The sequence below is a fragment of the Spea bombifrons genome, chromosome 2, assembly GCF_027358695.1.
Source record: "Spea bombifrons isolate aSpeBom1 chromosome 2, aSpeBom1.2.pri, whole genome shotgun sequence".
Taxonomy (NCBI): Eukaryota; Metazoa; Chordata; class Amphibia; order Anura; family Pelobatidae; genus Spea; species Spea bombifrons.
In genome coordinates, this window is record NC_071088.1 from 93,779,026 (window position 1) to 93,799,226 (window position 20,201).

Sequence of the window (20,201 nt, forward strand, 5' to 3'; positions counted from 1 at the left end):
TAACGAAACCAAAAAGGTTTCTTTAGCGTCTCCTCACTGACTTAACTATGCATAACACCGGGCCAGCTTACACCGGGCCAGCTTACACCGGGCCAGCGTTGGCCCTTCACAATGCATAATACATTCCCCAGGTTGAAAGTACAGCTCTCCTGCCACTACTGCTAGAGTGAATAAACCTCAACGTTTGTGGGCTTGCATATGAAATATAAATTCACATACAGAGCAACCAGGACTTATGCCAATCACTATATTTGAGAATGACTCAATGGGAATTGCAGTTACTGGGCACTATTCAGATCATTCACTAAATTTAAACTATTTATCATTGAAGTATTGCCCACCAATTTATTATTGCTTTATTATATATAGCTGTGCAGTAGTTTTTTTTAGCAACAGTCATCTAAAGTGGGAAAATATTTGTTTTCATAATTAGTGGGTCATAATTTGTCTTCAATTAAACTTTTGAGCAAATATAACCTTTATGTACACGTATGTACATAGTATATGTATGTAGTCTCCAAAATAACAGCCGAGTACCTTTCAGCGAATAGGAGCATCTTGGGTTTTACAAATTTAGGTGCCCCGCCGTAACATGTTATGTGTGTTGAGGATACAATGCAAAGGAAGGAAAGACAGAGAAAAGCTGCATGTTTAACGGCAGTCACATCATTTCTAGATGGAAGCTCGAATGTGTACTGCATCTTGGTGGATCTGTGACTTTTATGTATATTTGCAGCACCCTCCAGCGTTCTAAGTGGCAACAGAAACAACAAAGGGTGCAGGAACTACACAACATACACAAAATAAATTGGCACTGAAAGCTATGGAGTTTTAAGTACATTAAAAAATAAGGTTAACTTGCACATTTAAAGAACTTGAGTCATAATTCTAGTAAGGAAAATGGCTACAACTGTATTGTCTGAGAGAAGATGGAATCTTTAGTCGAAGGTGATACTTTTCTGAAGAAGAGACCCCGGAGGTCCCGAAAGCTTATGTGATGCCACATTTCTCTTTTATGTTGGTCCAATAAAAAGGTATGCACTTCAACTAAACGTTCTGAAAAATCCCATCCCATTGATTATTAAAATACTGTCATACTGGAGAACTGCATCACTGTGTTGTGTGCTATATGGAAATAGTTTGAGCTCCAGTACTACTCAGTGTTTACTAGATCATCAGCCAAGAACTAAAATGCTCTGTACTTCTCCTTCTTCCACCCTCCATTGCGATGATTCTGTGGAATGCAAATAGTATTTCTGCAGTTTAATTTATTGCAATACCCTGTTATATCTGACCATATATATATATGGTGGAACACAAAAGGCAAGAACTTGATGACATGACCTAAACGCATTGGTTCCCTGCCTGGTCTATATATAACATATATAATTATTGGCAGTACAGACATCTTATGTGTTTCCAGCCATGGAAGAGGATATGTCATGTGCCGGATTATATAAAACCCTTTGAGCAGCTCACACTATGCAATCCATGACATGGAAGCGCTAAGAACTTTTACTGTCTAAACGTGTGAGCAAACCTCTTGTTAGTGGGCAGGCTGCTTTAAATGTGTATGTTACCAAAGAAGCTAAAAGCAAGCACTAAACAACATACATCAATACAGATACTGACTACTCTGATCTAATGGCATGCCCCGGTGTGAAGATGAACGAGCCATAGTTGAAAACACAGATGGCCAGTCTTGCATGCACCATGAATATGTTCATTTTCTGTATGGCATAATGGAATCAGTGGAAAGAATGTTATATTATATATATATATATATATATATATATATATATATATATATATATATTTTGAGTCTTAGGGAAATATCTCCAAAAATAAGTGGGACTTGGCCATTGTTTGCAACCTGATGAATAACGGAATTGTTGTGATATTCAAATAAATCACAAACATTTTGGCTTTTAGGGTTATATTATTTGAAATGTGATGGCTAAGCATGGAATTAAATGCGTTGAGATGACCTAAGGTATATCTGGTAGAAATAAATAGAGATGGCTGCTCATAAGCCCTCTTTCTGCCTGTTTTACTCCTATGTAGTCGTAAATCTACACATCTGTCTGTGCCATATACCTTACATATAGCTCATTCCTATATCCTGGGGTATTTTTTTTTTTTTTGCATGTAACCAATGTGTCAGTAATGTAAGCGGACCCAGTGTTTTAGGGACATAGCATCAGGAAGATATTGATGCTACAAAGTGTAAAAAGTGCTGCTTATAAACCGTATGATGATTTTCGTAAGAATGTTTGAATACGGTCTATGATGTGAAAAAGTCTACTGCTTGATTACATAGTTCATTCCACGTTGGAGGTAAAAAGCAGTAAAAAAAAAATAAAAAAGTTGCTCTCATACTGTGTTTAGTTTGGGTTTTTAATCCGTGACCCAATCAAATATATTAGGAAAATGCGGTATTACTTAAAAAGTTGACATCATTTTCTTTTTAGAAAGCATCCATAGCCGAAAAAAAGGCCACAGTAAAAAGTGAAGATAGTCTTTACTGATGGGGTGTAATTATTTTCTCATGAGACTTTGAAAGGGGTTGGTTGGGTGTGTTTGTGGAAAGCACAGTGCTTCAAGACACGGAACCACAATGGCAGTACAACTACAGTTTGTCGTAGTGTGGCACTTCATATCCTCCAATAGCAATGCAAGTTTCCATGGGGGGTGAAATGTAAACGGTGTAAACACTTTTCAAAGCTGTGGACTGAACTTCCAAAAAGTGCAGTGTTTTCGAAGGCAGGTTCTCTGACGCAGAGAGAGACATGTTCCTCCTTCACTCTTGTAATCATTGGCTTGATCAGCTCACATGCAGCTGAGTGGGGCTAGGAGTAGACATTTAACAGTCCGTTTAGCTTCAGCAAGAAATAGCTGTCATCCAGAAACATCTGAAAATCATAAACGCACGTGTTGGGAAATAAACGTGTGCATTATTTCCTACTATTCTTACTGAACGCCTGTTAAAGGTTCTTCTGTCCAGAACAGGATGGACTTTGTAGTATGAATTCAGACTCAGCTCTTGATATCAGAGAAGCTTGTGCTGCTCACATTGCAACTTTCACTGCAGCTGGATGAAGTGCTTAAAGTGCTAGAAGCAGTCCCCGATTCTGCATGGGGGTAACAAAAACAGAGGCAATTAGTACGAAGAATACAATTTGATGTCCACACCTAAGATCTGTGGTTGAGAGAATGTTCAAGGAAAAGCGTACCAGAGCTGCTCAGCGAGTGTGCAGACTTGGAAGTCCCAATGAGAATCATCAGGTTGCTGGCTGTCACAAACCCATCTCTGCTGGTGCTCAGATTCTTCACATACCTGCAGGTAAAAGACTAGCCCTGAAATGACTATGTTCAGAACATTCACAACATCTGGCCTACAGACCGTTAGCAAAATCATATGACTTTACATCTTCTTCTATGTTGGCCCGATCAAAGATCATCTTTAAACTATTATGGCATACTTCATAAGTGGCATTTTTCATATCACTGTGTGTACTATTTAGGACATAAATCTCTACATACATTTCAAAGTTAATTAGCTAGATACATCTATACTGCCCATAACCACTACCCACCGTATGGGGACTGTGGCATCAAGTTCTGTCAGTAATGACTAGTGAATTTGGCTGAGTGCTATTCTGATGTATTGGGTAATAGCCGCATACAACTAAAGTACATAACTATTTGAATCCAGTGTGAAATTATTGCAAAAACTTCTAAACTGATAAGAAAAAAAAACACATTACGCTTGAACCTACCATACTCCATCCTCCTCTTCACGTATCAACTGAACTATATCACCACTCTTTACCGGAAGTTCTTCTGCACTACATTTCTCACAATCTCTAACAACTGTATATTCACCTGGACTCTGAGTAAGATACAAAGAAACAGTTACCTTTCTAAAAGTTACAATTTAGTGCAAATAATTGTAAAGGCACATAATCTTTTTTAACTTTAACTGGATATGGGCACGTTCACTCACGAGAACAGATTTCCTACTTTGATGATATTGCAAAAATCGCAACTTATAAGCACTATGTTCCCTTGGCGAATGAGGCGAGAAAAGAAGCCAAAGAACAAATTTAATCATGCCAGTTTTCAGAGTTGTACTTTTACCACCTTCATAAAGCATTATGAAGGGCCAACCCCAGTGAGCTTCTCCTGAATAAGGCTATGAGCTGGCCCTGTATAAGGCATAGTTAAATCAGTGAGGAGCCACCCAGTTCACCCACTTGATTGAAGCATGTCTTATGCAGGGCCAGTTTATCAATCCATCCAAGAAAAACGTACTTTAGTGACTACAAGTTTCATGAGATGTATCAGCCCCCCCCCCCAATACACAAAGGCTGAATTAGATATGTGCCTAACGAATGTGTAGCTCTGGGGGAAATTGAAAATAATTATAAAATGAGCTATTCTTAAAGTGAGGTTTGGGTTATTTTAAGCAGCGTCTCTAATATGCACAGATGAGGCGCTCATGCTTTCTTTTGAATTGCTTTAAAACATACATGTATTCTGGTCTAGGTCAACAAAGGATAGGGTGGCAGGTCCTGGGGGACGACAGACCCTCTGCTGCAAAATCAGAGGCAGATTACAGGTTTCCCGGTGCACCGATCGGCAACGTTTACAAGAGAGATCTCCCCAGCTGTCACAGATAGCACGGCCACTATAGCATGCTGTACGTGGCTCCCTTTGTCCTTAAAAGGTGGAGCGTGGTTTTACGGCTGCTGGTAGCCAACAACTATGCCCAATTTGGATACGTAGATGATGGTTTCTTAAAACAATGATATGAATCCTGAAGATATAAAGACCCCCATTTGAATTTACACACAGCTCTACACACTTAAAATACAATTCATAGCTGGCCATTACCAGTTTTTTATCATTAGTTTCTCCTCCATCTTCCTCAGCATCTGAAGAATTTATCTGGTCTTCTCCACTGGACCACCCATCATTGTTTTCTTCTGAGACATCCAACGATTGAGTTGTTCTGTTCCAACCTAGGAATCAAACAGTAATTATTCTTATTGTAGTTTTATCAGGAAAGCAAAAAGCTCCATGCAGATCTCGAAAGAAAGTAAGAATGCTTTTGTGAGCACACCATGCTGTTGTTTTCACCCAACCACCAATTTTGGACTACATAAACATTCTTAGAAATACTGTAACTTAAGAACTGCTTTGTATATTCCTGTGTCATACATGCTTACAAGGATTGAATGTTATTCACTATATTGAGAGGTCTGAATGAAGAGCAATTCTGATGCAAAATAGAATTGAGAAACGAGAACACTCACCAGAACTGTTTTCCATGCATAACCTGTGTTTTCCATTAGAAAAACACTCGCTTTTTACCGGAAACGTTTTTGTTTAGCTTTTAAAACACCACTTGTGTGGTTGTGTCATCCATTATCTGGCTAAGACAGACAAACTGTAAGAACTATTACTTTAGAACATTTTTCTAGCGTTCTTAGTTTTTAGAGATGTATCAGGTTTTCAGAACTGGAGAAGATTATAGCAGATTGTATCTGTCTGCCTGTCTGCTCCCTACTGCTACTTAGACTGCAATATCTATTGGACAGGTATGGGGACTACTTTATTTACTATATGACAATCTCCTATCTCTCCTTTATTATACTGTAAGTTGTTAACCACCAAGTAAATCTGTTCACTGAAAAAAATATAGGTACCTACATTGATCTACTCTCATTATTTGTTGTGATGTGACAATAAAAATTTTTTTCGCAAATTTGTTAAACTGAGGCTTAAAAAAGGAGGGGTCCAGGAAAGACCAACCTTATTAAGACTGCCCATAGCAATCCATGCAATGTTTACATCGGTGGCTGCGTTAGTAATGTTAGTCTGGAATTGGGTAATATGGGGTTTAGTGGTAAGCATGCATTTGCCAAGCAACATTCTGATTCCACAAGCCGCCCTAATTTTAGTTTAAAATCAATTCAGTGTACACACGCTGCAGGGAGTTTGACAGCTCATACACCTCGATACATTATTATTTCTTCGCACAAGAGTACAAACCTTAATTACCCTGGTGCCACACATCCCACACAAGAAGGGCTGACTTTTCACTTCAGTTGTTTAACAGAATAGCCTAAGGTGCAAATTACCAACTCAAGAGTCCACTTGTATCAGATTAGCCCTTTGTGACTAGCTTCCGGCAACCAAATTACCCTATATCACCATTCCAAAACAATGAGTAAATTCAAGCCACTGCAAACACACATTCCACCAACCCAACAAGTACCTCGTCTGCGCAGATCTGCTGTATTGAGATGAGATGTACTAAGCCACTTGGCTTTGGTGAGTGTAAGCACTGAATCTGTGAAAGACCTTATGGTAAATTCTCCAAACCGAGACTAATCCTTACATACTCGTTCATTGCTTTGACTGGGAGCAATAACAGCACACTTGGGTCTAATTAGAAGATGCCCTTGCACTCTAACACCTGGACACATTCGGTTTCAGAGATGTCAGACAGTAGGACCAACACAAAGCAACACTGTAAGACAGCAGTACTGTCACTTACTTAAAATGTCTACGCCTGTTTTTTTTTTTTTTAAACATACTCCATAGTTTTGTGTCTGTTGGAGTAAGATATCTATTATACACACATTAAATTACCTGACAGATAGTATTATCTAGTGCTTTGTGTGATGGTATATTTCTAACTAGTATGGTTTTAAGCCGAGCAATGTGACAGTCTGGAGTACGAAACGTTGTATCACTCTACCTCTCAAACCAAATGGAGTTGGATCACTCTTTACTTCATGGCGTTTAGCTTTTTTGTCGGGGCTGGTAGGAGAAGCTGCAGAAGGATGAACAGGGAAAACACAGAAACAGAGAGTGAAGATTTGGAAGGGACAGGATGATCAAATGTTCAAATATAATACCTTTGAGTTTATCATAGAATTACTAGCAATTCATGGTATATGGGTTCATTTTTTTTTCTGGGGGTAAGCGACTGCAGACTTGAGACATTTCGTATATCATTTACTTTGATCAGTTAAAGTGCAACTACTTGGATTACATCAATTTATTTCAGTGTTATATATATTTTTACTTTACAGCTATGAGATAAATTGGTCTATATAAATATTATTCCAGAGAGACTCAAAGGTAGTCCACTTGTGTGGATTGTTTATATTATGGCAGGGCTCGACAAATCCCAGGCGCCAGGTCGCCATGGCGACAGAGAATTTTGTCCTGGCGCCTAGGTTTTGTCAGCCTCTTACATCCAGAAAAAATTGTGGATGTAAGAGGCTGAGTCACCACATGGGGGCGCTGTTCCTGTCTGCCCAGAAGTCTGGGCAGACAGCACAGCCACTCCGAGCCCGCCCCCGAGCCTGAGATCACTCCCACGGAGTGATCCTGTAGGCTGAAAACGCGGTTGCTGGAAAAGCAGCAATCGTGTTTTCAGCTGCCACAGGCAGCCTCAGGGAAGGGGTTTGTGTGTTGATTGGGTCCCCACACAAGTCTGGGGACCTCACCCAACACCCCCCAGCTGCCTGATCGCTCCATGGGAGCGACAGCGCAGCGTTAACCCCTTCAATGCCGCGATCGCGGCATTTAGGGGTTAATTCCCGTTTTGGGGGCTTTGCTGCTGGTGGTCTGCCTGGAAGCCCAGGCAGACCAGCAACAGCAAAAACGAGCCCCCACAAGCCCTTTGATGACTCCTGTAGGTATGGAAGCCTACAGCAGTCATCAAAGAGACTCCCTCTGCAATGGCTGGTCCATAGACCAGCAATTGAGTCCCAGCTGCCAGAGGCAGCTTCAGGGACAGGGGAGAGGGTTCTTCGGTCTCCACATGAGTGGAGACCAGCCCCAACACTCCCCTGCTGCCTGATCGCTCCCTGAGAGCGACAGTGCAGCGTTAACCCCTTCAATGCCGCGATCGCGGCGTTTTAGGGGTTAACTCCCGTTTTGTAAGGGGCTCTGCTGCCGGTGGTCTGCCTAGAAGCCCAGGCAGACCAGCAACAGCAAAAAAACGAGCCCCCACAAGCCCTTTGATGATTCCTGTAGGCATAGAAGCCTACAGCAGTCATCATAGACTCCCCCCTGCAGTGGCTGGTCTATAGACCAGCAATTGCTTCCCAGCTGCCAGAGGCAGCTTCAGGGACAGGGTAAGAGGGTTCTTTGGTCTCGCCATGAGTGTGGAGACCAGCCCCAACAGCCCCCTGCTGCCTGATCACTCCATGAGAGCGACAGTGCAGCGTTAACCCCTTCAATGCCACAATTGTGTATTACACATTCGTGGCATTGCAGGGGTTAACATTTGTCCCCACAAGCTTGTGGGGACTAAATATCTGTCAATGCTGTGCTCCAATGGAACATCAGCATCGAAAGAGTTAAAAAAATGAAAAAAATGTATTTAAAAAAAAAACAAACAGCACTGACCTGAAAGTCCAGGGTGCTTCCAGGTCAAACGCTGTGAGTTTAGTAAGTGGGCTGATGATGATCAGATCACTCCTGACCAACTGTTAGTTTAAAAAAATCCTGGCTCCTAACTTTTTTACCTGGCGCCTAGATTCACAACAAATTTGTCAAGCCCTGTATTATGGCATTATATTACAACATGTTAGCGGAAAAGCAAAGCGAAATAAAATGAGTAGAATTGTCAGTGATTGTCTCCAGATTAGTACATTCTCAGGATTGATTAAATTAATATTTTAAAACAGAACAAAAGCTGTCCAAGGCTGTATTTTCTTAAAAATATTGATTTGAACTATATACTCAGATCCTACTTTAATTAATGATGTAATACAGGATAACCACATATTTCAGGCTTTCTTGAGGACATACAGAAGCACGTTAGAGCTTTAGCTGGTGTGTGGTCTTATATGGAATTGGTAGAACGCTCTTTTATTCTATTAAATTCAACGCTACAGAGGTGAGACATACAGTGAGGGTCTACGTGGGACTCTTGGATGGTACAAGGAAAACAAATTGGTGAGGGGTCGTTACAGTCTGTGCCTGTAAACTTTTCAGTCTCTTGTTGCTGGCATATGTCCCAAGGAGATTTGTTCATACCAGGCTTAGAACACATCACCTTGCTGACCTTATATTACCTTTCTGAGCTTTGAGGTTAGGAAAACCCTGCAAAATGAAGCGCTTTTTTGAGAATGAAGAAGATTCTGAGGTAGGGCTAGGAGGTGTGCCATCTAGAAATGAAAGAAATAGTAGATAGCAAAGACAGGAGAAACAGAGCCACATAGAATATAACCACATGCCCATGCAGTGGTTGTGAAGAGAAGAAAAGCTCAGAAGGTTTGCACTTTAGGAATAAAGAAGGGCTCTTAATTGAGATGGCTGTGCTCAAGCTGGGATATACAAAACCGTCTGTTTGTAGCCCTGGAGGGCTGGAATTGTGAACCACCTGTCTAAAGCCTCAGCATGTCTAAGTACACAAGGGCCACAAACATATCAGGTTTTAGGGTGATACAGAGCACACTGTTCAGTGTTCAGAATGACAATACCATATTACCTGTTAGATACAGAAATCCTGAACCTTTGTAAAGCTGGTGGCTCTTCAGGACTAATGTTGACATGTTTGTTCTATGGTATCTGCTGGTCATATGCAAAGCAGCTTTCCCATTAGCTCTCCTACCTCTCTTATGCCCATTTGTAGAAGGACGCATCTTACAGGTCTGCTCATCGATTTCCACTTACCTTTGCTTTTTTCAAGGGACTTTGGTAGCGATGCTAAATTTGTGTCCGGACTTAATATGGGCTCTGTTTTTCTTTCTTCCAGTTTTTTTATTTTTCCTGACTTGCTTCTCAGAGGACTGAAAATGAACAGAACAAATTATTTTAGCCCACTTTCTAAATATACCATGTGTGTCAGTTAAACAAAGAGTGAGCACATAGTATATGCCCTTGTGATTAAAGATGTAAAAAATCCTGATCTTCCTGCTTGCACTAAAAAAAAACCCCAAATAATTCTTACATCTGCCCTTTCCTTACCCAAGAAGTCACAAATACCCTAGATCATGCGCTAATCATCTCTTGCCTCGACTATTGCAAAATGCTGCTGTTGGTATTATTCTACCAATCCATCCAAAATGCTGCTGTTGGGCTTATCTTCCTTGCACAACGGTGGCCTTCTGCACTTCCAATCTGTGAAGCCCCCCACTGACTCCCTTATGCCTCAAGAATTACATTTAAAATCATTGCATGAACATACAAAGCCTTTCATGGTACTGCTCCCCCATACATTTGTGCCTTTGTGACAAAATATTCCTTTTCTCGATCTCTACGTTCTTCCCATGGTCCAAGGGTCTCCAGCTCCCTCACAACCTCTTCCTTTACTCGATCTCTACATGCTTCCCATGGTCCAAGGGTCTCCACCTCCCTCACAACCTCTTCCTTTACTCGATCTCTACGTTCTTCCCATGGTCCAAGGGTCTCCACCTCCCTCACAACCTCTTCCTTTACTCGATCTCTACATTCTTCCCATGGTCCAAGGGTCTCCACCTCCCTCACAACCTCTTCCTTTACTCGATCTCTACGTTCTTCCTGTGGTCTAAGGGTCTCCTCCTCCCTCACAACCTCTTCCTTTGCATGCTTACAAGACCAAGTGGTGACCCATTCCTCTGGAACTCACTTCCACCTAACCTCCAACTTTCACCCTCCCTCTCAATATTAGAGAAATACCCCAAAACCCATTTCTTCAGAGAAGTGTACAATATTTTCTAATAGAACATTCTTAGCTACAACTAATACTACTCCCTCAATCATCTATGGAACGGTCTCTCATCCCTTTCCTATAACTTGTGCCTTTCTACACCACATCCCCTCTATATTGTAAACTTTCAAGCAGAACACGCTTTACCAAATGTGTTTGTCTTAGTCTATCAATTCTAGTTTTATCATATGATTTGATTGTAAGACCTGTAAGAAGCACTGCATACATTTTGGCACATTAAAGTAAAAGACAATAATAAATATCACAGAGGATACAAGAAACATGCTAAATTATCAAATACTGATATTGTGACCAGTTTTAAGATTACAAAAACATTAATGCAGTATGTACATTTGTACAATGGTTCCATTTACAGTAGTAAAAAGAATTACCATTATGGAAAAATAAAAAAACTAAAATAATAAATATACTGGTTATTTGTGGCTTTGGTTTGTGTGATGGTCAAAGATTGAACTACTGGTGCACTTACACGATGATGCTTATTAAAGTATGTATGATAAAGCAGGCAAGTTCAGGTTATTTAACTGCATATAAAAAGTATAAATAATACACCCTTCTATCAACTTTATAAACAAGAAATATTCCAAAATATATTTTGGAAGAGCATAATAAAGGTTAGATTCCTTGACCATACTGTACACAGCAGAATGGGACAGGAAAATGGTAAACGAGGACTGACAGAACTTATCGTAAACACTCCTTATACTCAACAAATCGCATACCTAGTACTAGACGGAGCTGGTAAAGGAGAACTGTTGGTCTGCTCTAGGGATTTGTGTTGACTGGCTTCTGTTCGGAAAACACAAAAAAATTCATAACAATATTATAGCTATATACAGAACACAAGCTCATTCATATGACACTATGCAACAAATCATTTGGTCTACTGGACACTGCAGCATATAGTTAATTAAATTAGAAGTTATATTATGGGATTCTGAAACATTCAGTAAATTAGTACAAGGTACAGTAAGAAATGTAGAACATATTTCTGTAAATAGGTGTATCTTAAGGATAAAGCTCATGTATGTGTTGTGCATTCTTCTAACAGTAATTTTAGGAAGTACTAGAAGGAACTAATTACCTCTGCATGCCTGCAATTGACTCGTCAACACCTTTCGGATTTCACTGACCCAGGTAGCCTTTATTTCCATGGTTGGTGCCTATAAAAACAATTATTTATATGCAATTAATTCAGTGCCACAGCTTAATCAATTAAATAGTGATAAATACAACATTATACTGTGACTCCTTTCAAAGAAATTTTAGAACTAGACACGATTTCTAAATTAGTCAAGTGACGCTTAAACATACCCCCTTTGCTGACACTCAGGGAATTACAACGGCTCTATTTATAGCTTTTGATTTCAGTAACCCGTTTCAGAGCCCTACAAAAACTAATTAAATTATAGTTTTATAAATACCTCCATTGCAATTATATTATATTAATCATAATTGCAAACTATAGTGTAGGACAACTATTTCTTAACTTAATTAAAATAATGCCTAATAAAATAAAATAATTTTCACTACATGACTATAAATGAAAATAAATAATTTTGATTAATCAGCATATACAATCTAGCTGCAAGATTTGCTCATGATTGCATTAATACAGGCTTCTTAAGTGTTTAGATGAGGACATAACATTACCTGTACAATATAAACTTCTTCCCTTGCATTGTACCATATTTCAAATTTTTTGGTGTCCCCTTTGACATTCTCTGTTATTCCAACAGCTCTCATCTATTGAACAAAAAAGCAGATGCCGTCACTTTTGGAAGCACAGACTTATCTGCAGAACAAAACTCCTATTACATGAACGTTTCACACTAAATCAAAATGCTGGTTTTCATGGTGACGGGATGAAATGTGCTGCCTTGAGGATTGGTTATGGTTCTCAATCGAACATAGATACAGTGAAGCAGATAGACTTTAGCATATGTCACTGCTACTGAATTGTGCTAAAAGACATTGGTTTCCGGCTTGCCCTAGGGCTTTTAGCACTCTTCTTCTGCTTGCACTTGTGAACACAGAAATCCTCCACGTTTGGTATTTGTAAAAAGTAGGTAAGAAATACTCCTTTGGTTTCTACATCAACTGCTAGAAATATGGGTCATGTTTGTAAATGGCAATTCTGGAAAAGCGTATTATACATAACTTTGCCTCAAAAACCCAAATGCGGAATACAAACCCATAGAGAAATATAGGTTATATAAAAAGTATAGATTACTAGGTGCCCTTTACTTGGGTGACAGGGAGATAATGGAAATAACAGAGTTCATTCATGACTCAACACATCAGATCAGTTTATACCAAGGTGAATGTAACACAAGGCAAACACCTTCCGGCCAAATCGTGTACCATGGCATTTCTGCTAGCATAACTTTTCTGCAGGACATGGGAGCTACAAAAGTATTATAGAGAATGTAAAAATGTTATAAGAATAGCATAAGGTTGTTTCTTGGTTGTTCTTACATTTAGGGAATGCTTGAAGCTGTACGAAGGGGCCTTCTCATAACCTTCTCCGTTCTCTTCTCTCTTCTTGCAGAACAGCACTGCCTTCTCATGGAGAAACAAGTGTCTCTGCATTGGCTTAAATCGAGCAAGGTCCTTGACTTTGGAGTGGCCTTTTTTATGCTCTGTCCATACATTGAAGGATCCTTGCATTAGTAGTTTCCCAAGGTCATTTAGGTTCCCCTGGAAAAAGAACGCAAATGATCTATTAAAGAATGCTCACCATGAACTACGAAATACAATGGTGCTACATTATTCAATAAATATAAAATAATATGGTAATGTTTAGGAAACATGTTTTGTACCATTGTGATCAATTTGTCACATTTGAAGGGAGGGATATATTTTTAAATATGCCTCTGACTGCTCACACTTTCTTCATCTCCTCCTAACTAGTTTATTGCAAAACAACCACTACATAATTTGACATCCTCCAGTTCAGGGATCACAGCTTTGGGTCTCTTTGCCGCTCAGATATCAAATGTGTTCCCAAAAGTGCTTCACTTGCCTCATATCCAGTGATGGCGATCTGGTGCATTGAATCATTTACAGCCTTGAGAATGCCCAGGATGGAAGCCAGGGCTTCCTGAAGATCTTCTGCTCCTTCACAGCTCCTACTGTACTTCAGCATTTCCTACAGAGCAAACAAACACTCACTCACATAAGCACATTGCAATGTAATCCTCACTGGAGGACATACATTAGCCAATAAAATATAATCAGAATATACACATGTACAGATTATGACCTTAACATAGAAACATAAAATTAATTTGGTGGGCTGAATGGTTCTTATCTTCCATCTAGCCTGCTCATTTTTCCCGATGTTACGACCGTAATCAGTCCTTGGTCTTGTCTTAAGATTCACCTCAAGGAGCTACATATCTTATTTTTGCTTCTTTATTTCATTGTAGTGGTTTGTTTTTTCCCCACCAAAAAGCAGCCATTCGCCAATGCCCCAAATGTGCATAGGTCAGACACACACCGACAGTTCCTTCTCTTTAAATGTAACTCCCGGATCATGGATTCATAAAGTATTTTCACAGTATACACATATACCCAAGGATCTATTTAATTACAAGTCACAAATATTACGTGTACATGCAGTGGCCTATTTATCTTGGGTGCTGCCCTGGGCCTGACTCAAGCAGCTCCCCATGGGCTCACTGAGCAGCAACTAACCAGGGGGCCTGATCGCCTAAGAGTGTATCCTGCCCTCCAGTGATGGAGCAGAGGGACATGCTGCCCCAAGCCCCGATATCCCGCTGCATACATGTGTAGTTCTTGAAACTTTTCTATGTTATGAGGCTAGCTGTGATTAACGTCAGACCTTCTAAGATGCATCAGTGAGAAGTACAGGTCCAGCCTAAAGTTACCTTTAACAATAACTGGTACTTTGTTATTCTCTGCACTGGTTTCAGTAAATAGGAGTCCAGGCTCAGCTTATGATCAAGTTTTCTCTGGCATTCCTATGTGTAAACAGAGAAAGGAAAGGTTACATCTTTTCAATGTAATTATAAGGCCAGGTACGGACAATATGCCGAGGAAATCTTTGATTACCTGAAAAAACGCAGCATCTGAGCACTGCCTCCACAAGCTCTCTGACCGTGGCTTGTTCTGGCAGTACTTCTCATATATCTGGAAATCCTCCATCTACGTCCACAGAAACAAAAAACAGTTAAATCATTCTAAAGCACTGAACAGAGATTATTTCAGTTCTGTTTTTTTTTCTACAGTCTAATTTACTTTCATTCATACTTTGGTCACCTTAACACACTGCTTATTGATGTGGTAAGGAAGCGTATTCATTGAGATCCATTTAAATGAAATAAGATTTATTCTTGTAGTACATAGCATCAAGAATGATTTTTCTGGCTTTCTAGACAAAACTTCTTTATATGCTCTAAGGGCGCAGATATCCCAAACAGGCCCACAGCTAACAAACAGCATAAGGATGACAGACTTCTAATTTTGGTATTAGTCATAAAAAACTGTTATTGGCCATGATGCATCATGCTTCTAAAGTTGCATTATCAAACAGTATTTGCTTCTACTGAAGGCTGAATAGGCTATATCCTTAAAAAGACAAACCCTAATATATGGGGTACAACCCCCCCCCCAAAGAACACATACCCTTTCTAGAAAACATCTTCCCACTAGTTCTGGGTAGTCTGTGTAATTTTCCAGTTCTCGCAAGAATATTCTAAAGGAAAGAAATATATCACCAGATGTTTTGATACAGAATGACTATACTGTGATTACAGAACATATGCAGTTGACACTATATACCGTGTCAATATACGCAAAATAAAACATACTACGATGGCCACACATGAGCAAAAACTGGTTTGAGTGGTTATGATGTACCCATGATGCGAGGAGACCCTAAAAGCTGGTGAAGCTGCTTGAGGACTGGAGGTAGGGACACATACCATCAAACAAGATAACTGCTCATGAAGTTTGGGCCTTCCCAACAACCTCATTTACTAAGGTAAAATAAAAAAATAAATACATAAGAAAGCATACTCAACCTGTTATGAAAATGGTAAATTTCTTCCATGTTGCCAAACAATACATCCTTTTTATTCTGGAGCGTAGGGGAAAGAAGGTGCATTGCCAATGGGTTTTCCATCTCAGAAGCATAACCCTGCAGGTGGCATGGAGGCAAACACATTGGTTAGCCACAGCTTCCCTACATCAACTACACCTGGCTCAGGGTGATCGAGGGGGTGTACTTAAATGTCATTTTAACCATTTTCGTCCCTGAAAGGGGTGATGTTTATGTGCATACCTCAAGAACAGAGAGCAGCTCTTCCACATATACTCTCTCTGTCTCAATGAGTTCATTCATGACATGCCTGGAAACAGAGGACGCAGAAGGGAAATACTGTTATCACAGAGGGAGACTTATTGTGGATTGATATACATTTACATTAGTGCATTATTACAAGAACCACAGTTAGAAGTAATAACTACAAGGGACAGTGTGAAAATAAACTTTTAAAAGCACCACAAAGAAAAACTGGAAACTGTAAAATTATAAACCTGGATTCATTTGCCTGGGTTTCCAATTCTCATTTGATACATACGACAACTGGCTAATGTATCTCTATTTCTAGTTGTAATTTAGACTAAGCTACAGAACTTTTTTTTTTAAAACCAGATACCATAAATGCACAGTTCACAGGGTGGAATTTAGCCCTTGGAAAATTGGACAAAGTACTTTGTGGTTAATCCTTAAAAACAAACCAAGATCAAAATACCTTCTTAACACAGCTAAATTTTCTTCATCCTCCATTATGGAAGAACTCCTTCCTTGATTGCCATCCACCTCACTCTACAACAGTAAATGGAAACTTGATTTGTTTAATGTATTCTGTAGACTGGGGGATATTAAACAATATATGGACAATCAAGAGTAAGGTTTGTTATGCCTCTGGGTTTTCCACAAAAGCTATTATTACCTTTGCCCTGCGGTAGTTCGAGCGACGCTGAAGAACACTTTCTGGAGTACATCTGTTTTCTGAGGCTCTTTGAAGACCTAGTGACAAAGCATTTGCTTTATTTACAGGAGTTTAAAGACTTGGGTCTGTCCTGTCTGCCAACCCAGAGTGCTCCTCTTTTAGCATCCAAGACAGCACAATTTTGCCTAAAGTACTGCCTATCTATGTTATTACGGTCACGTTACTGTTCCTTAGCCCAATATGTTCACTTGGTTAATGAGATGCCTTCCCTTAGGGGCACCAAAACAACTAGGGACTGAAGAGCGAACACAAAGTTTGAAACATGAAGCTCTGTAAATTGAAAGTGTTTTGTAAACAGACAAAATTGTAGTGGCTTTTACAAAGAAGGACTGTCCACATGCTTTAATTATGGACAGTATTAATCTTACACACCGAGCATTTGAAGCTGCTACAGTGTATTGAAAGTCTGCCCTCATGCCCCCTCAGATGAGGTTGAGCCAAGCTTTGTTGAGACTGACTCCAAATAGACTTTCATTTTTATTTTGCATTGACTAAAATAAAGAAAAAAAAAAAAAAAGGTGGGTCAGAAAAATGACTAATGATGTAAAGACAAGTTACCTTTGGGGGGGGTTGTCAGTTTTTTGTTTTGTTTTTTTTTGTTTTTTAAAAGAATGACCCACCGAATACTCTTAGCATTCTGGCCTGTCCGGCAATTTAAATGTCCTTGTTTAAGGGGAAGCGGAAGGAGATTTGTATTTCTTTTTGAGCATAAAATAGAGCTGTGTACAGTAAAGTAGGTTGGCATTAATAAAAAAAAACCTGTGTCTCATTTTGTTCTATTAAACATCCTTTATCCTTTGGAGACAGTCATGTGATATTTTGGGTGAGCTTCGCTGCTCAGACTCCACACTTTATGGCTATTGAAGTCCGTTCCCCCATAGACTTTCATTAGTCAAAACGTCCGGTGTATAAGGAGCTGACTGATTATCTAGTAGATGCAGCTAGCTGACCAATATGCAGCTGTCTGAAAATACTTTAAAATAAAGAAAACGGCACAATATTCATGACTTATTATTAAATCTGATAAGAGTTATAAAGCTGGTGGTAGTTCCACTTTAACAATGCTTTCTGCTCCCGCTGTTTCTTCATTTGTTCTCTTTTTCAATTTCATGCACAAGCTTCATCCCATCCGCCTATCCACATCCCAAGATAGGAAGGGCTCTGGGTAGCTGGAGCCTGCATGTTCACCGGTATGAAATACCTGGGGAAGAGTTCGGAGATTTTGAAAGTGCTTCAGGTCTCGGAGCCACGGGCTGCACTGGCCGGGTCTGCTTTGCTGCAAGTTTCCGGAGGCTTCCTTTCCTCTTTTCAAACATCTCCTGCATACTTCCTTGCTTCTGGTACACCTTGTGGACATGCTCCTGTAAGAAGAACACAAATAGAAACCTCTGTTAATATTAATGAACAATAACAATCAACATCACAGACCAAACAAGAACATAGAAGACACCTACCTTCAATTCCTGGGTAAGAATAGCTTCGTATTGCTTTAAAACCCATGACAAATCCCTGATGGAGTTATCTGAGCAAGTCTCCATGAACTTCTCAATCTCTTGAAGTGCTGATTCTGCTCCATCCTGAGACTGGAACTTATCCACAGGTTGCGAAGCAAGCAAGTAAATCCCTTCATCGCACCACTCCATAGTCTGCAACAATAACATATTCTAAGTTGGCAACAATGTCACTGAAAAGAGTATAGGACACAATGATACTTTCATTCGTTTAGTTTATAAGTATGTATCTTTGGGGTTTATCACAGATTGCTAGAAATGTCCTACAGTATTTCTGCAGTGTATTTCCAGGCTCCATTATAAAAAAAAACATAAACTGTGTCTTTTAAAACACCGTCATTGTATAGTTGTGTCTCAGGAGTCAGGGACATGTTGTAGCCTTGAAAAAAAGGTTTGGACTTGCCTTCTCCAGTTGCCTGTGAAGTTCTAAGGACAGACGGAGGTGTTCTCGCCTCTCCTGTATCTGCTTGCTGGCACTCTCACACAGATGGTAAAGCTCGTTACATTTAGGAAGAATGGAGTCCACAGCATAGTGATTCATTTTGATAAGCTGATCACCTTCGCTGGCCAAGTCAAGTGCACACTGTAAAGCTTTCTGAAAGGAAAAAAGAAAACAGCTGGTATATTATCAATTTACTACAGTCATAAAGCAGTGCAACAGGGGGCCACAAACAAAAACAAACAAAAAAACATCACAAGGGCTTCTAATGTAGTTATACACAATATTGAACACACATAAGTCAATTACAGCAATGTTAAATTTAGGAGCCAACAATGTATACCCGTGGAAACTCAAGAAATCCAAGCTAGTGGTAACATTTGTTGGTGCCATGGATCTGTAAAGCTACATCTATTTGCATTATGTGTTAATGTTGTTTTAATAGCCCTATAACACGTATAGTTGGAGTCTACTTACCTGGGAACGTTCTTCAAAGCTGAAGAGATCCTTAAGGATATGCTCCACGTGAGAGCAACTGTTTCCCACATCACTGAAGACTGCTAACCTTTCCATAATACCATCCAGAGTGTTCTTGACCTATTTAGAGAAAAGTATGATTACATATTTTCATCGGTAACTAAATGTTTTGAGTGATTGTGTCAATCAATGGTCAGATAGTGTAAATTCATATTCTGTGCATGGAGTTAATATATGTGCAAGTTACTATACAAGTACATTTTCGGGAATTTTTGCACTTAATCCATAAGAACAAAGACTTCCAAAACATTCCAAAAAAACACAAAAGCTATCTAAAGCTCCATTATAAGAATATATCTACATACAACCGGCTAGCATAGTATTCAGCTTTCAGGAGCTCCACAGCAAAAATTGGTGTTGGGTTGGGAGATGATGTCTCATAGGGAATGCAAAACTTTTTTCAAGGCTAGCTCCTGCTAAAAATGACAATTTTGAGGCTGCATTGCAACGATCGGGTGTGCTATTTGGGAAATTCTCACCTCTCGGAATTCAATCTCAAAGCGACGCAACTGTAAACACTGTTCAAGCTTCTGCTGATGTTTAGACCAAAATTCATCAAATGCAGCTTCGGTTTCATTTAACTGCATGAGGAGCCTTCAGAGTGGGTTGAAATAAACAGGTTAAGCAGTGGTGGGACAAACTTAAAAAATAGGTTTAGGTGCAAAAGATTAGGATAATTGTTTTACACTTTCAGTGGAATCATTTTAGCAGAAGATAACTTACAGTGGGCATTTTTATGGATTAACTGTGTTTAGAAACAAATGTACTATCTTTAATAGCTACTCAATATTCAATTGGCTCTCTTACCTATCCACTGTTGTCCGATTGTCTAGCTGGTCCTGGTTCATCCTGTAGTCAGGGTTCTCTTTAACGGGCTCCATGATTCTTTCTAATATATCACGTCCCTGCTTCAGTGCCAACCACAGATCATC

At 39.6% G+C, this 20,201-nt stretch overlaps 1 protein-coding gene across 3 annotated transcripts in view; it reads right to left on the reverse strand.

Moving 5' to 3' along the window:
• Nucleotides 1-2,222: 2,222 nt before the first annotated feature.
• The window catches only part of MCF2L (MCF.2 cell line derived transforming sequence like), an 84,755-nt gene continuing 66,776 nt past the window's right edge, over nucleotides 2,223-20,201 (reverse strand). The window contains exons 10-34 of one of the 3 annotated variants that reach the window (XM_053455241.1): nucleotides 20,077-20,201; nucleotides 19,749-19,863; nucleotides 19,210-19,329; nucleotides 18,697-18,888; nucleotides 18,237-18,428; nucleotides 17,984-18,143; nucleotides 16,723-16,799; nucleotides 16,522-16,595; nucleotides 16,050-16,116; nucleotides 15,790-15,905; nucleotides 15,392-15,461; nucleotides 14,819-14,911; nucleotides 14,635-14,727; nucleotides 13,767-13,892; nucleotides 13,220-13,441; nucleotides 12,395-12,487; nucleotides 11,826-11,904; nucleotides 11,464-11,530; nucleotides 9,706-9,821; nucleotides 9,105-9,197; nucleotides 6,770-6,844; nucleotides 4,897-5,024; nucleotides 3,780-3,892; nucleotides 3,234-3,337; nucleotides 2,223-3,131 (exon numbers count right to left, since the gene is read on the reverse strand). In XM_053455241.1, the coding sequence (XP_053311216.1) occupies nucleotides 3,037-3,131; nucleotides 3,234-3,337; nucleotides 3,780-3,892; nucleotides 4,897-5,024; nucleotides 6,770-6,844; nucleotides 9,105-9,197; nucleotides 9,706-9,821; nucleotides 11,464-11,530; nucleotides 11,826-11,904; nucleotides 12,395-12,487; nucleotides 13,220-13,441; nucleotides 13,767-13,892; nucleotides 14,635-14,727; nucleotides 14,819-14,911; nucleotides 15,392-15,461; nucleotides 15,790-15,905; nucleotides 16,050-16,116; nucleotides 16,522-16,595; nucleotides 16,723-16,799; nucleotides 17,984-18,143; nucleotides 18,237-18,428; nucleotides 18,697-18,888; nucleotides 19,210-19,329; nucleotides 19,749-19,863; nucleotides 20,077-20,201 (2,805 nt within the window). In that variant the 3' untranslated portion in view covers nucleotides 2,223-3,036. The remainder of the gene's footprint in view (nucleotides 3,132-3,233; nucleotides 3,338-3,779; nucleotides 3,893-4,896; nucleotides 5,025-6,769; nucleotides 6,845-9,104; nucleotides 9,198-9,705; nucleotides 9,822-11,463; nucleotides 11,531-11,825; nucleotides 11,905-12,394; nucleotides 12,488-13,219; nucleotides 13,442-13,766; nucleotides 13,893-14,634; nucleotides 14,728-14,818; nucleotides 14,912-15,391; nucleotides 15,462-15,789; nucleotides 15,906-16,049; nucleotides 16,117-16,521; nucleotides 16,596-16,722; nucleotides 16,800-17,983; nucleotides 18,144-18,236; nucleotides 18,429-18,696; nucleotides 18,889-19,209; nucleotides 19,330-19,748; nucleotides 19,864-20,076) is intronic. The other 2 variants (XM_053455242.1, XM_053455243.1) reach the window with 2 other exon arrangements.